Source organism: Typopeltis vanoorti, chromosome 4, assembly GCF_054136105.1.
Source record: "Typopeltis vanoorti isolate ZY-2024b chromosome 4, IOZ_Tvanoo_1.0, whole genome shotgun sequence".
Taxonomy (NCBI): Eukaryota; Metazoa; Arthropoda; class Arachnida; order Uropygi; family Thelyphonidae; genus Typopeltis; species Typopeltis vanoorti.
The window spans coordinates 4389213-4406731 of record NC_143552.1 but is presented as its reverse complement, the minus strand read 5'-3'; the positions used below and the strand labels follow the sequence as shown (position 1 = coordinate 4406731).

General features: G+C 37.0%; 1 protein-coding gene across 1 annotated transcript in view; it reads left to right on the top strand.

Moving 5' to 3' along the window:
* Positions 1 to 735: 735 nt before the first annotated feature.
* LOC150107082 (peptidyl-tRNA hydrolase 2, mitochondrial-like) overlaps positions 736 to 17519 on the top strand; it is a 110463-nt gene continuing 93679 nt past the window's right edge. Inside the window, exons 1-2 of the mRNA XM_090391620.1 lie at positions 736 to 1056; positions 7865 to 7954. Of these exons, the coding sequence (XP_090247746.1) occupies positions 913 to 1056; positions 7865 to 7954 (234 nt within the window). The 5' untranslated portion in view covers positions 736 to 912. The remainder of the gene's footprint in view (positions 1057 to 7864; positions 7955 to 17519) is intronic.

Below are 17519 nucleotides of genomic sequence, written 5' to 3'. Positions count from 1 at the left end.
TTTTTGGGACCGCTAGCTAGAGCTTCGTGCACCTGTGCAGCCCTGCACATACACACAAAACCATATATCTTCTAGTGCAAAAATATGGGATCACGGGGAATGTAAGGGTAGAATGTATTTAAAATATTAACTTATTATTTGTTGAACTTATACCGTCCGTGCGGTTAGCCTAGTGGCTTTACGCTTCGCAGCCATATGCCTGGGGATGGAGTGTCCTAGGCTCGATTCCCTTCGACGACGCGAGGAGTTTAAGGATCTTTCTCAGCCATAGCTAAGTTAGCCGATCTTGGACGTGGATAGCAGGGTTATTCCCCCCACCCCCAGTTTATCTGGGGTTTTTCATCCCATAGGCAGGCAAACCAGTCCCTTGAACATAGGCAAAAACTCCCCCTCCCCTCAGAGGCAGGCCGGCTGCAGGTTGTACTAACGAAGTCGTATCTATGTAATAGGCGGACCCTGCAATGGAAGCGGGAAAAACGCGCAGAGGAAGAGATTTGTTGAACTTATACACTATGTTAAAATGTATGATTTAATGTTGAAGAATAATCAATACCCAGAGGGCTTTGAACAGTAATTAAAATAATAATGGTACATTAAAATCTGTGACAAAGTAAGAAATCATCGCTTTTTTTCGCATCACATTTAAACCGGTAACTGAGCACCACCTTCTCATTTTAGGTTTTTAAAGACACCAATCAGCGTTATCCTCTCTTATTTGGCTCCACCCCTCTCTTTGTCAGTACTTGTGATTATACATCGGATTGTTTTGATGAGGTTTAAATTTATTGCGTTAAGTAAAAATCTAAGTTTTTGTTAAATTAATGGTTAATTGTTAAGTTACATAAAGTTCGTGTTTTGTTACTTTTCCTTCATTTGGGGTGTGTAATACTGTAATTTTGTAACATATCCCAAATGAAATATCCCAGTGAATCGTCTATGTTCACATTTGGTTCTTTAGCTGCCTTTGGTTGTGGGATTTGTTTAGGATGGTTTTTCAGAGGTAAATTCAGAATAAAAATGCCTACCGTATTCCGAGAAAGTAGTATAGCGGAAGAGGTGAGCATCGTAACGATACAGTATAAACATTTAAGGTGGGTCTGCGTTAATAGTTATTTAGCGAGGTATAACAACCACTCGAAATCCAAAAATAGTATTTTGGATACCTATGCATGCATAGAACCCACTGCCCCGTTTATAATTTCGAGGTTTCTTTGTTTTGAATTTTGGTTACAAAAAAAAAAAACTTTATAAAAATAAGATTGAGAGAGGACTTGAAAGTATTGTTAAAGGTAGCGAAAGAAAAGAGTGACAGAGTTAGAATGGTGAGTCTGTTACCGCGGTATGGCAGAGAGGAGTTTAGAAGGAGGGCCATAATCGCAAATGATATTATGCGCCGGTTATGCGGACGGTGTGGTGTGGAATTTGTGGAATGAGTTTGATGGGCGAAAGGACTTATACAAGATGGATGGACTGCATTTGAATGGACTTGGTGTGCGGAGACTGGAAAAAGTGTTACTGAATGAAGTGAAAATGGAACTACCAAGGAGGGGGGGAAGTGGATATCCAGACATCAGTGAGACAGTTGAGTGTAAAAATGTATATAATGTACCTCAGCCAGCAATAAGGACAAAAAATGGGAATGGGATATTTAGAATAACGCATCAAGATAGGGGTGGGACAAAGGGAACACTGCAATTCATGTATACTAATGCCAGGAGTATTAGGAACAAGAAGGAAGAATTTTTGGCCTTGATTGGCTCTTCCTGGCCACAGGTTATTGGCATTAGTGAAACATGGCTGACGGAAGATGATATAGTTAGTGGGATAGAATGTGTAAGTTATAGTATGTTTAGGAGGGACAGAGAGAATAAAATTGGGGGAGGGGTGTTATTGATGATAGCTGATGAACTGCAGCCAAGGAGAATTGAAGTATTGCAGGATAGTGAAAGGAGCTCATTTGAGGCTATTTGGTGTGAGATTGATACTGGCAGAATAAAATATACAGTTGGGTGCTGCTATAGACCAGGTGATGGAATAGATGGTGGAGATGGTATGCATAAACAAATTGATGAAATGAGTGGAAGGAGGGTAATTATTATGGGGGATTTCAACTATGGTAACATTGATTGGAAGGAGGAGAGGACACATGTGAGGAAGGAAATGGATTTTATTCAATTATTAAGGGATAACTATCTGAAACAGCATGTAATTGAAAATACTAGGGGTGTGAGAGTGCTTGACCTGGTAATAGTATCTGAGAATTTGACTGTAATGAATATGACCATGTTGCCACCTATTGGTGAGAGTGATCATAAGGTCTTGACCTGGGAGGTGGCTAAAGGTGTGAAATTTGTGATTAAGACAGGGTATATGTGGAATTACTGTGCTGGCAAGTATGACAAGCTTAGGAGATTGCTTGGATCAGTGCCATGGCATGTACAACTGCAAGGGCTGGACGTCGATAGAGCATGGGAAGTGATCAAAGAGCATTTACAAGAGGTTATGGCTGATTGTATACCTAAGGTCCGAATAGTGAAACAAGGAGGGGTTAAATGGATGAATAACACCATTAAGCTTGAGCTGCAAAAAAAGAAACAACTATGGAGGGAATTTAAAGAAAGGGGTGACCTGCAGGCACACGAACGGTATAAAGTACAGGCTAGAAGGGTAACGAGTGTGGTAAAAACAGCAAAAGCCGATTATGAAAGGAAACTAGCTATGCAAGCAAAAGAGAATCCCAAACAGTTCTTTCAATATGCTGCAAGCAAGAAAAAAACTGTACATGGCAAAATGATTTTAAGGAATGACGATGGTAAAGAGTTCACTGAACCAGTCGATATAGTGGAGTTACTGAGCGCGCACTTTGCAAAAGTATATCATCCAGGTGGTGACGTTGAAAAAATGAAGGAACCATTAGTTAATATGGGAATTGTGATGAATGAAGTGGAGGTGAATAGTATATTACAGAACCTTAATGTAAATACATCTGTGGGATTGGATGGTATACCGGCATGGGTCTTGCATGAAGCGGCTAATGAATTATCAGTGCCCTTGACCATGTTGTTTAATCTGAGTCTCAGGTCTAGCTTAGTCCCGAAGGCGTGGAAAGAGGGGAAAATAGTTCCACTGCATAAAGGAGGATCCAAGACTATGGTTGCAAATTACCGACCGATCAGCATATCAGGAGTCGTTGTCAAGGTCTTGGAGAAAGTAGTCAAGGGAAAAATACAGGAATGGATTGATGAAAATGAGATACTGTACAGAGGACAGCATGGCTTTGTGAAGGGTAGATCATGCCTCAGTAACTTGCTCAAGTTTTATAACAGGGTGACGGCTGAACTGGATAAGGGAAATGGGTTTACAGTGATACTGCTGGACCTGGCAAAGGCGTTTGACAGGATACCACATGGAATTCTAATCCATAAACTACAACATATGGGAATGGATATAGGGTTGGTGAGATGGATAGCTGGGTGGTTGATGGAGAGATATCAAAGAGTAGTTTATTCAGGAGTAGAGTCCAAAAAACGGCCTGTGACTAGTGGTGTGCCACAGGGTTCTGTTCTTGGACCACTGCTGTTTAATCTGTTCATTAACGATATAGGGAATGGTCTAAGTGGGATAGTTCATTTGTTCGCTGATGATGCAAAGTTGGGTAGGGCGATAGTGAATGCAGAAGATGTCAAAGTCTTGCAAGATGACTTAGATAGATTGGAGTTCTGGACTAAGGAGAATGGATGTCAATTTAATGTGACAAAATGTAAGGTTATGCATTTCGGAGTGAAAAGATTAACAGCAGTATACCACATTGGTGGAACTGTACTCCAAGAGATTGATGAGGCCAGGGACTTGGGAGTGTTGGTGGATAGGGAGATGAAGTTTAGGGGCACATTGCGAAAGTAGCTAAATCAGCTCATCAACTCACTTGGTTGTTGAAAAATACCTTGACGAGCAGAGAAAAACAAGTTATTGTACCTCTGTACCGAGCCCTGATAAGACCTCATCTCGACTACTGTGCCCAGATTTGGTCACCTCGGTTCCTTCTTGATAGGGAGGAGGTTGAGAGGATCCAGAGGCGAGTGACTAAGATGATAGCAGGTCTATGGAATGCACCATATGAGAACAGGTTGAAGATTTGTGGGTTGCAGAAACTAGTTGATAGGCGAAAAAGGGGAGATATGATTGAGACATTCAAATTGCTAAAAGGATTCTATAGGATTAATTCAGATGATATTTTTGAGATCAGGACTGGCGGTGGGAGAACTAGGGGACACCCATGGAAGCTGGGCAAGAGCGTGGTTAGCAGGGGTGTTAGAGCTGGGTTCTTTACTTTTAGAGTGGTAAATGAGTGGAATAAGCTGCCAGAGTCTGTTGTGGGTGCTATGACAGTGAGCGAGTTCAAGGCAAGGTATGATAGATACTGTGAGAATGTTGAACAGCTGTGTGAACATGATGTTTAGGGCCTCCCTTGATGAGTCTAAGGACTCCTGGAGTAGCCCGTGGTAATAATAATAATAATAATAAGATCCTTCATCGTTTCGCGTGAATGTGTATTATGCTATTCCCTTGGATTGTCCAAATAAAATAGCCAACTACCCAGCATTTCTTAATCAAGACAGGAAAAATAGTTATTAATTTTGAAATAGGGAAACATGAGAAAAAAAGCCTAGAAAACTTGAAATCTTGAGATCATTAGCTGTTTCAAAAATAATGGAATATGGACCTGACTCAATAAAGATCTACCCAAATTGCTCCAAATGGCAATTCTGAGAGTGGTATACTCATTAATGGCTCTCGAAATATAGAACTAAACCAACAGTATAGGATGCAACTCATACCATGCAGAATTAATAGCCATTAACACAGCACTGCAACATTTGGATAAACAAAACCCAAAGGAATTTATATTTTTCACAGATTCCTTAGCAACCCTTCAAGCTATTAAGAACTGCTACGCTAGCGATCATGAAATACTTAGAGACATAGCAAAAAAACATAAACTACATGGCAATTCTGAGAGTGGTATACTCATCAATGGCTCTCAAAATAAAGAACTAAATAAAACCAACAGTATAGGATGCAACTCATACCATGCAGAATTAATAGCCATTAACACAGCACTGCAACATTTGGATAAACAAAACCCAAAGGAATGTATATTTTTCACAGATTCCTTAGCAACCCTTCAAGCTATTAAGAACTGCTACACTAGCCATCAAGAAATACTTAGAGACATAGCAAAAAAAACATAAACTACATAAGGATTCCAAAATAATTTTCCAATGAATTCCATCCCATTTGGGATTAAAAGGAAACAAAACTGCAGATGAACTAAAAATGGCTGCAACATCAAGTGATACCACAGATTTTGATCTTTTTAAAACTACTCAAAAAGAATGATTCTCCAGGACATGAGTCACCACTGGTATTCGGCAAAAAAATCAGGAGTTAACATCAACTTCAAGTTTAATCGCTATGCCACTACCATGATCTCTCATCTCAAAGACCAGTTACACAAGACCAATCAAGTCTAGCAATGGCATAAAAGTCTTCTCCATCTGTAACATCGAGGAAGCATCACCAATGCATTTACTAAATTGTATGAATATTTCTAAATGTGAACTTTATAACAACCAAGAAAAGGTGTTGTATAAAATCCATGAATAATACCATGGGATTAAAAAAAAGAAAAGAAAAAAAGTATTATGCCTCCAGTGTGAAGATGTTTGGCTGACATAAAAGCAGGACATTTTACACATGAACATCTCCCCTACTCCCCCAAGATATTTTTCATAATTTGTAATAAAAAAAAAATAAATGCTACATTTTGTATGATAATATTTATTTAATAAAGCAAAAATTCCTGCAGTGGTTTAACTAAATGGGAAATATCCAGTTGTTTGCTGATGATCCAAAAAAGTCAACAAAGGTGATGTACAGATATTGCAGATGACCTAAATATGTTGGCAGTATGGGCAGCCAGTTTAACTTAGCTAAGTGTAAGGTGATGCACTTTGTAAGGATGAGATTATGTATACTATATTGATGCAACTGAACTATAAGTTGATAAGACAAGGGATTGGGAAGGTGATTGTGGACAGAGAATTGAAGTTTAGAGGGCATATTTCAAAGATTGCCAAAACAGCACATCAAATTACATAGTTGTTGTAGAATGCACTGACAAGCAGGGATAGAAAGTTATTGTTCTACTTTATATGGCATTAATTGCTGATGAAGTGGTAGTGAGGATTCAGAGGTGAGTGACTCTGAGAATAGATGGAAGGTCTGTGTGCTCCAGAAACTATCTGATAGACATAAGAGAGGAGATATGATAGAAGCCTGTAAGTTATTAAAGGGTTTTATAGGATTGACATTGATGACTGTTTGGTACAGTGCAGGATGGAAAAGAATGAGGAGTCATCACCCCTGTAAATTGTGTAAGAGTGTGGTTAACAAGGGCACTAGGACTAGTTTTTTTTTGCTTGGGGGGGGGGAGCGAATGCTTCATCTGTGAATCAATTTAAGGATAGGTATAGTATGGTATGTGTGAATAATGGCTAGTGTGTTAATATAGGGTTTTCAGTGATGAGTCTTCTGACTCCATGGAGACATTTGTATATAATAATAACTTAAAGACTTATTTTAGTTCAAAATACAAAAATGATTATTAATTTATAAAAAAAAAACTCAAATTAATAATGTAATACATAAATATTTGTAAAAATTAACAGTTCTCATTATTTTATTTGTCAGACAGATGATCTTTAATAAATTTGGGCAGCTTTTAAAAATTTAAGAAATTTCAACATGCAAAATGGAAATTAGAATTGATAAAAAGCATTGCTTTCAGAGTCAACACAGATAGTAGTGTTTTGTCTGCCAATAATTTATTCACCTGAGAGAAAATTATCTTAATTGGAGCGTTTGCACTTGGTAGAACAAAAATATATTTAATACATTTGGACAGTTGGAAATTATTATTATTTGTGTGAGTATTTCATGCAGTTAAGACTCATTACAGGAGACCCAAATGTAGCATGTTATTGTTTTTTAAAAGACAGAATAGCTGAACCATTGCTGATGACTTGAAAGGGCATGTTTATTACATTCTAATGCTTTCTGTTGAGTTAGTAAACTCAAAAGTAGGACTGTTTTCCAAAATTGGGACATTCATGTCCCTCCAGCTATTCAGAGAAAATCAGAATACAAGCTTAAAAGTTGAGACTGTCATGCCAAAATTGGCACATTTGGTCACCTTAATCATGCCAGTTATTTAGGTTATTGTTTCCTGTTAGGCCTTATGATTTTTTATTTAGTTTATCTATTGCAATATACCTATTGTTAACAAATTTTGATTTCTGTATGTTGAATGAATAGACATTTTTTTATGTTTATTTAAATCCCAGCATCATGTTATTCAGATTAGTAGGGAAAAACTTTTTTAAAATTAATTTTCTTTAATTAATTTTTAAATTAATTCATGCCAGCCTTGCTGGCAAAGTGGTTAGCATATCTGCAGGATTCGAACTTGCCGGGGGCATGGATGTTTGTGATTGTCTCTGGAAATGCTAGTGGTGGTGTTTGGGGGTAGAATGCGTGGTTGCGGTCAGTTGGTGGATTGAGTGGTGGAGACAGAGTTGTAGAGCAGGTGCCCTCCCCTCGATGAGTCTTTAGTCTCCCTGGAGGTGTCAAAATAATAATAATAATAATTCTTCCAGGTATGTGGTAACTGCATGCTTCTTTAAGGATTAAACTCCCTTTCCTTTGAAAGTACTGCTTTTCAGATACATTCAGAATACATTTTATGATTGTGTGTGTGTGTGTATGTATTTATATATAATAGTTTAATCCATTTTATTTTCAGAGTTATTTGGATTCTTCAAATGCAGAATGCAAATTAATTTTAGCAGTGAGGAGTGATTTAAAAATGGGAAAAGGAAAGATAGCAGCTCAAGTAAGTGTATAAGTCATTATTCATGAATCTGATCTTGGTGTATAGTTTTTCAGTTTCTTTTGCTGGTTCTGTTGTGCACAAACATTTGTGGTTAAGGTAAGAATTACTGCATTTCTCTAATATCACAGTTTTTTTTTTTTTAACTCAACCAAAAATGATAATAGCAGCTTATTAGTAATTTTTACTTTTTTCATGTACCTATGCACTACTCATGTTCTCCAAAGTCATTTGCAGATTTTCTTGTACTTTCCACCAGCAGCATGAAACAAGCATTGTGGTGGAGTGATACTCATCAAAAGAGATGAATTGTGCCTTCTCAGGGTGGAGAATCACAGGGGAAATGGCACTGATGGCTTTGTGAGTATATGGTGTGAGAGCTATTCATTGAATGTTGCTATAGACTAGAAAATATAGATGGTGATGAGTAGGAAATGTTTAGGCTAATTAGCATAGTAAGTGCAAAGCAAGTAATTATTATGTGGAACTTCAATTATAGCAATATAAACTGGGTGAGAGGAGGCAGCAAGCTGTACTAAGGGAACTGAATATTTGGATTTCTTGACGGACAGCTCTCTTAGGCAGCATGTTTGGAGGGAACACAAGAATCAAGAGTTTTGAATTTGATCATAACATCAGAGAATCTGATTGTGACTGAGATATCATATGTGCCTCCAGTTGGTGAGAGTGACCATGTATTCCTGACTTGGAGGAATTTATTTATTTGTATGGGATTCCCCCCATTCCTCCACCGTCCCTTAGGACTGGTTGAGCCCTCCTACTGAGAGATTAAGTATGTATTTTATGACTTTAGATCTCTGTGTTCACAGGCCAGTTTGCCTGTTCTGAGGGATGAAAAAACCCAAGTTTCCCAGTGGGGGGGGAACCTTCCTCCACCGTATGAGACTGGCTAATTCACCTTTAGTCGAAAGAGACCAGATAAGGTTTCTCGTGTCAATGATGGGAATCCAGTCCAGGTCTTTCTGACCAAAGGGCTTTGTCTATACCAGCTAAGCTATGGAGACTCTGCTTGCTCTTAAATACATGGGAGATACGTAAGAACAAATTTTCAGAGCAATGGCAGATTGTATATCTTGAGTGAAGAAGAGGACGAAGAGATTTGGGGTTAAATAGATGACTAGTAAAATTAAATAGGAATTGTAGATGAAAAAGAGCTTATGGAAGACATATGAAGAGAGAGAGAAAGGTGGAGAACAGTTGCATGAGGAATATAAGGCTCAGGCTAGGAAAGCGACTATTATTGTAAGGAGAGAAAAATTATAATACAACAGGAGACTAGTGCTGCAATACAAGTGGAATCCCAAGGAGTTTTTTTTTGCTATGCGATGCATATCAGGAAAACTTATTGTGGATGGATACATTCCTGTATGGAGATAGGACTTGGGTGACCAATATAGATGACTTAGTTGAGCTATTTAACGATCACTTTATCAGAGTGTTCCATCCTTTACAGCATGCTTCATTCCTAGAGGGATACGGAGTGGTGAAGTGTTAAAAGTGAATGAGGAGAATGTATTCCAAATGCTAGGTATATGCTAAATGTCAGTAAGGCAGGAGGATTAGATGGAATTTCATCATGTGTTTTAAGGGAATGTGCTATGGAACTGACTGTGCATTAACTTAACTGTTTAATGAGAGTCTTGCAATGGTGCAGGTTCCTGGAGAGAGAGAGAGTGGAAGAAGGGCAAGATAGTGCATTTGCACAGAAGTAGTTGTAGAATTTAGTTATCAAACTTAGCTTATTTGTATTCTTAGTTAAGATTTTGGATGGTTTGTATTCTTAGTTAAGATTTTGGATGGTTTGTATTCTTAGTTAAGATTTTGGATGGTTTGTATTCTTAGTTAAGATTTTATATGGATGGTTTTTAAGTTGTAACATATATATATATTTGGATATCAGATTAGTTGGATTGATAACTGACTTTTTGATAGATATCAGAGGAATGTATATGGGAGAGCAGTATGAGGGAGTAGGAATGTTACAAGTGGAGGTCAATAGAGTTCAGTACTGGGACCATTACGTTAATCTTTATGTTAATGATATTGTTAATGAGTTGGCGAGTGGGCTTGATGGCAAACAAGTCTATGCAACTGGCAATTAAGTAGCGAGAGTGAATGATAGCAACAAAATGATGCAAGATTTGAAAGCTGAGTTAGTGAAGATGAGGTGGATGCGGAGTGAAATGAAGAGAATTGTAGATATGTATGGAACAGCGAAGAAGATGAAAACAAATTATTTCTATATGAAAATAGTAATGAAAGACTTGCGAGTGGCATTGTATGGTGATTTGATTATTAGAGCTGTGGTATAAATGTGGTATAAATGTGGTACAAATAAGGTTTGCTTTCCTGGAAGTAAAATGAATAGAGTGATCAAGGCATTGGATATGAGGATCAAACAAGCATAGGAGTTAGTAGTGGCAGTAGCAACCAATGAGTTGACTGGGAACAAGGAGAATGTAAGATTGGATATCAGGAAGTTGTTGAGAAGGATAAAAGATAATAGTGTGGTAGGAAAGGTAGTCAGTGTTTTGCCCAGGAATGAGATGAGGCAGAGAGCAAGAATTATGAATGATATATTAGCAGAAATGTGTAAAGAGAAAGGAGTGCAATTTTTTAATATGTGGAATGAGTTTGGAGGAAGAATTTAACTGTATAAGTCCCATCTGAATGGTTTTGGTGTTAGTCCTTTTTAGAGACTGTTGCTGGAAGGGAAAGAAAGGCAAAGAATGAATCTGAGCAAGTCAGAAGTGATGTGGAAGAGTAAGGAAGGAGAAATTGAAACGGTGCTTATAAATGAAGAAGTGGATAGCATGAGTGTAGGGAATGAAAAAACAAGTTTGCAAGGGAAATGGGGAGACTCAAGGGGAACATGAGAACAGCGTGAGAGAGGTCAATGCCCCAAGAGGATGTGGGTGAGTGTGTGTGTGTTTGTGTAGATAAGAAGCAAAAGGGATGATCTGGAAAGTATGGATAAGTCGCATGTAATAAGTGATATCAGCAAGACTTGTTATAAATCCAGGAATGAGCTGTTATTCCTGGATAACAGCTCATTCCTGGATTTATAAAGGAACAAGCTGTTATATTTCTATATGAATGCTAGAAGTATCAAGAAACATGGGAAATAAAATGGTTGCATTGACTGAGTTAGTTTGCCCAAAAATTGTTGGAATAATAGAGACATGGTTGGATGAGGATGATATCCTGACACAGGAATAGAGATGGAAAGGTATGATGTATTTCATGAAGGTAGAAAGGGAGGTGGAGTATTATTGATGACAGAAAAAGAGTTATGTTCATATAAGATAGAGATACGCGGAGAAATAATAGTAATGGTTTTTAGGCAGTATAATGTGATAAAGGTGAATAGAATGAAATACATTGTTGGATGTTGCTGTAGACCTGGTAATGTGGAGGGTAATGACCAGGAAATGTATAAGCAAATTAGCCAAGCAAATGAGAAAAGGATAATCATTATGGGTGATTTTTATTGCAGCAATATTGATTGGGAGGATGAGATAGCAACTGGATATAAAGGAATGAGTTTCTTGAGTTGTTTAGGGACAACTACCTCAAGCAGTATGTTACAGAGGGCACAAGTGGTTTTAGGGTCTTTGGATTTAATCATCTCATCAGGGGATGTTATTATGAGGTGCCAAATCTCCTTTCAGTTGGTGAGAGTGACCATGAAGTGGTGACCTGGGTGGTTGCCATATTTAATCTTCTGACCTTTGGAATACATTTTGATGTTTCTATGAGGACTTCTCTGAGGAAAGGGTATATGTGGAAAAACAAGGCTGGTGATTATGGGAAGCTCAGGAAACATCTTACAGCTGTTGCATGTAAAGGAGATCAGTGCTGCTTGGGTGATATTCAAGGACTGTCTAGTAGAAACAACATCAAAATGTCTCTTTCTTTTAAGGTTATATGATGATCAGCATTCATATTAATTAAATTAGGGAAACAAAACACACATGTTAAAAAGATTATTTTACTGATTAATAATAAAATAATAACTTTACGTTTCGACCCCTGTATTGAGGTCATCTTCAGAAGGATACATTCAGAAGTATAAGAACAAGCTACATGCTGTTGCACTCTATACAAGTAAATTACATCTACATTGTTAATTAATCTTTTTCTTAGCCTGCCCTCTAGTGGAAAAAAAAAATTAAAAAAAAAATAAAATAAAATAAAATAAAAAATAAAATAAAATTAAAAAAAATTTTAAAAATTTAAAAAATGAAAAAAAAACAACTCTCTTCCGTTCCTAGACACACTTGTCACACGTCTTCCTTCGGGCTGTCTCTCCTTCTCGGTTTACCGAAAACCTACACACGCAGGCCAGTACATACACAGAACTTCCTATCACCACCCAACACAGAAACTAGGGGTTATAAGCACCCTTAAACACAGAGCTCAAACCATTTGTTCAACTGAACAAGCTCTTAACCATGAATATGAGACCATCAAACATACCTTTATATAAAAAATGGATACAGTATAAAAACCATTCACAAGATCCTCCACAAAGATACCACTAATAACAAAAAAGATTTCAAGAATGCTATTGCTATACCATATGTTAGAGGCATTTCAGAAAAAATAGACAGAACACTACACAAATACAACATCAAAACCACCTTCAAAACACCGACAAAATTAAGACACCTACTCAATTCTTTCAAGGATCCCCTGCCACACTTAGCCCACCCAGGGGTTTACAAAATAGATTGCACATGTAACATACCGTACATAGGGGAAACAGGAGGAACCATCCCAATTAGGAAAGGCGAACACAAATGACCACATAAAATACCTCCATTTTGGAAAAACCGGCCTTTCTGACCACGCACTCCAAACATACCACAGAATTGACTGGAAAGGTACCAAGTCCCTACACCACACCAAAACCTGGTTTGAGCGGAAATTCAAGGAAGCATGTGAAATGCTCAAACATGATCCGAATCTGAATAAAAAATGATGGTCTAACAATTCCAAGAATGTGGAGGACCCATCTACAACCTTCATAGCAACCACAAAGAAAAATCTCAATACAAGACCTAATGAAGTGTTTTTTTTTCCCTTGAACATTCAATAGCAACCTGTACAAATCCAGATGATAATCGTAATATAACTGTATAATTCCAGAAGAATCCTAGTACATGAGGAAATTAGCAGAGTTTATTGTAGTTTTTATTTTATTTTTATTTTAATTTTTTTTTATTTTAATTAATTTTTTTTTTATTTTTTATTTTTTTTTTAATAAAAAAATTTTTTTTTTTCTCCACTAGAGGGCAGGCTAAGAAAAAAGATTAGTTAACAACGTAGATGTAATTTACTTGTATAGAGTGCAACAGCATGTAGCTTGTTCTTATACTTCTGAATGTATCCTTCTGAAGATGACCTCAATACAGGGGTCAAAACATAAAGTTATTATTTTATTATTAATCAGTAAAATAATCTTTTTAACATGTGTGTTTTGTTTCCCTAATTTAATTAATGTGAACATCAAAATGTATTCCAAAGGTCAGAAGATTAAATAAATTAGGTGTGAAATGGATGAATGAAAAGATTAAGCATGCAATACAGAGAAAAAAGACATTATGGAGGCAACATAACAGGAATGGTAATAATCAGTTCCATGAGAATACAAAGAACAGGTAAGGATGGTGACTCGTTTGGTAAGGGTAGCAAAAGTTCAGTATGAGCAGTTAGCTAATGAACCTAAATTTAACATAAAGTAAATATACATTATTTACTTTATGTTAAAAAAATTCCAGAGAGTTCTTTTGACATGTAGCGAGCAAAAATAAGAACGATTATGGTAGAATGGCATTAATTGGAGAAAATGGTATAAGGACAACTGCTGTGGAGGATATAGTTGAGATATTTATTGAGCAGTTCATAAAGGTCTTTCATCCTTGTGAATGTGACATCATGGAGAGTTTGAGAGCAGAAGGAGAGACTATGAGTGAGGAAGAGGTATATGGGAAATTGAAAAAACTTGATACTAATAAGGCTGTAAGACTTGATGATATATCACTGTGTACTTTTGTGCCAGGGAATTGACAGTCTTGACGTATTTGTTTAATATGAGTCTTACATTGGGTCCAGTTCCAAAGGAGTGAAAGGAAGGCAAGATTGTACTGCTTCATAAAGGAGGTGACAGAATTTAAACATCAAATTATTGACCAATCTGTGTGTTAGGTGTTGTGGTTAGTGTTGGTGAGAATCAGCATCCAGAATTGGGATGACAACAGTGGCATTATCTTTGATGAACAGCACAGATTTGCTAAAGGGAGGTCATGCTTTAGCAATTACTTATTACAATAAGGTGACCGCAGCATTTTATGTGAGAGATGGATACATGGCAGTATACTTAAACTTTCTAAAGGTTTTTGATAGATTACCACATGATAAACTGATAGTCAAACTAGAGCAGATGAGGTTGGATATTAGATTAATGCATTGGATTAGAGATTGGCTGTGTGATAGTGTAAACGTATGGTCTGTTGCACCTTTGTAATATTATGCTATTATTTACTTTATGTTCTCTTTACTCAATTATTACGCTTTTACTCTTTACTTTAGATTTACTACAGGTTATCTAATTTCTAATACCTTGAGAACTGTGGAAGATTTATTTAATGTTACAACTACGCCATCAAGATTCCCCTTTATAGGTATTAAATATATTTAAGATTACCTGCAGAATCTCTATAGATCTATCTCAAACTTTATTAACAATCGTGACTACTCTTATATACCTTCACTCGAAGATTCATATTTTTTTAGAAACAGTGCACTGAATTAAGGATCAGTGAATACACGTTTTAACATAACAAACATATTTATTAAACTACGATGCAATTATACAGTCTTCTTTTTCATTTTCAACCTTTGGTTCTGTCCACTGCTGGACGAAGGTCTCCCTCATGATTTTCTAGATCACTCGGTTTTCTGCCTCTCCCATTCATCTCATTCCTGCAATTTGTTCCAGTTCATCCCTCCACCTTCTTCTCAGTCTTCCTCTTTGTCTTGCTCCATCCATTGTCTCCACTCTGTTGTTTTTCTAGTCCATCTCCTGTCACTGCATCTGGCAATATGGCCAGCCCATCTCCACTTGGCCTGTTTTAATGTATTTTACAATATCCATGACACCTGTTTGAGATCTTATCCAGGTATTTGTCTTCCTGTCTCTTAATGTTATTTTTAGCATTCTTCTTTCCATGCGATGTTGTGTTGTGTTGTTCTCAGCTTTTTGTTTAGGGACTCTGTTATAGTCCATGTTTCTCCTCCATATGTTAGGACAGAAGTATGCACTGGTCGAAAGCTTTCCTTTTTAGACTCATAGGGATGTCACTTCTGAATATGTCTCATTTTCCCATAAGCCATCCATCCAAGGTGAATTCTTCATTCAATCTCTTTTCTTTGGCACTCCTCAAAGGATAACAGTTGGCCCAAATATACATATGAAATAACGTGCTCTATTTCATGGTTTTCAACTTTGACAGTTCTATGGTTAATATATTTATTCATCATTATTTTTGTTTCTTCTCTGTTTATTTTTAATTCAATTACTCTGGAGGCTTCATTTAGCTGATTTAAGCCTTTCAAGATTATCCGCTATTAGGACAATGTCATCTGCAAATTTCAGATGATGCAGCCTTTCTCCATTTATGTTTATTCCTTCATCATCATCATCATCAAATTCCTGCCATGTACCCTCAAGGGGTGTACAGGATATGATAGTACTACATGAAAAAAATTACATCATTACTAGCTTCCTACCTACAATTTTCCTCCAAATCAGTCTGTTACTTGTCACGACTCCAACATTATCAGATCTTACATTTCTATCATCTAAGGCACTTTGTACCGTATCAATCCACCTATATCTTGGTCTTCTTCTGAGTCGTTTTCCTGCCAACCTGGCAGGGAACACTTGTTTTGCTAATCTTTCTTCACCCATTCTGTTTAAGTGACTATACCACCTGAGATTAGCTCTGCTAACGCATTCCTGGATGTCGACAATGTCAAGTTCTTTCCTAATATCATCGTTTTTAATATGATATTGCCATTGATGCCATCTGTTCATGCCTCTAATCTTTCTCAGGACTCTCCTGCAGTCTCTAGTCTTTGGTCAAGTGTTTTACTTCTGAGCTAGCTCTCAGATCCATAAGTTAAAACTGGTTTGAACACTGTCTTGTATACAGCTAATTTAGTGTTCTGACTAATTTCTCTCTTATTCCATATGAATTTATTCAGTTGACTTCCCACCATACCAGCTTTGCTGATTCTGTTATCTATTTCTATATTTAATTTACCATCTTCACTAAAAATCATGCCAAAGTAGCTGAAATATTTTACTTGTTCCACAGGTTCTCCATTCACAACACAGTTGACATTTTCAATGATTCTGATTATTTTCATTGTCTTTGTCTTTTTATTGCTGACCTTCATACCATATCTATTACAACGGTTATTCAATTTAATCAGAAAATCTTGCAGACTTGTAGCGGATTTATTTAGAAGTATAACATCATCCGCATAAAGCAAAGAGCTGACATTAACATCTCCAATTTTGATATCATGTTTAATACCACTTTCCTTCGTAATGTGATCCATAGAGATAACGAATAACAGAGGGGATAATGTACATCCTTGTCTCACACCAGATTTAACATTAAACCATCTTCCTGTTATTCCTTCAATTCTAACTGCTGACTTACAACTCAAATAAAGACCAAGTATTGCTTGATATAATGCCCCATTGACACCATATGACTGTAGCGTATTGAATAGCTTCTCTCTTGGCACCTTGTCATATGCCTTTTCCAAATCGACAAAACTTAAATACAGATCTTTGTTATATTCCCATGCTTTCTTGACTATTTGTCGTAAAGGGAAGATCTTATCCTGACAGCCTCTATTTGGCCTGAATCCAGCTTGTTCTTCACCAAGCTTTTCTTCAACAATTCTTCTCAACCGTATACTTGCATAGATTTTGCCAGGAACACTCAGTAGGGAAATACCTCTGTAATTCTCACATTCAGTTTTATTTCCCTTTTTATATATGGGTACTATGAGAGCTCTACTCCAATCATCGGGAATTCGTCCCTCTGTCCAGGTTTTCTGAATTATGCAGTGCAGCCACTGTAAGACTCTTATACCACCATACTTCAGCATTTCTGGTCGAATATCATCTACTCCTGTTGCCTTTCCACATTTCAAGCCTTTAATGGCTTTTTCTACTTCAAGTATGGATATGGATTCCTGACTGCATGCCTGGTGCTGTCATCACTGCTTGTTTCATTTAGCAGTTTTTCAAAGTAATTACTCCATACTTCAAGGATATCTTTTTCTCACATTTTCATGTCACCTTTATCATCTCTAACTCCTTTTACAGCACTCTTTCCTCCATTTCTAAGCTTCTTCAACAACCTCCAGAATATCTTACCACCTTCTTGATATTTATTTTCTATATTCTTGTCAAAGTCTTCCCATGACTTTTGTTTAGCTAGTTTTACCCAGTATTTAGCAT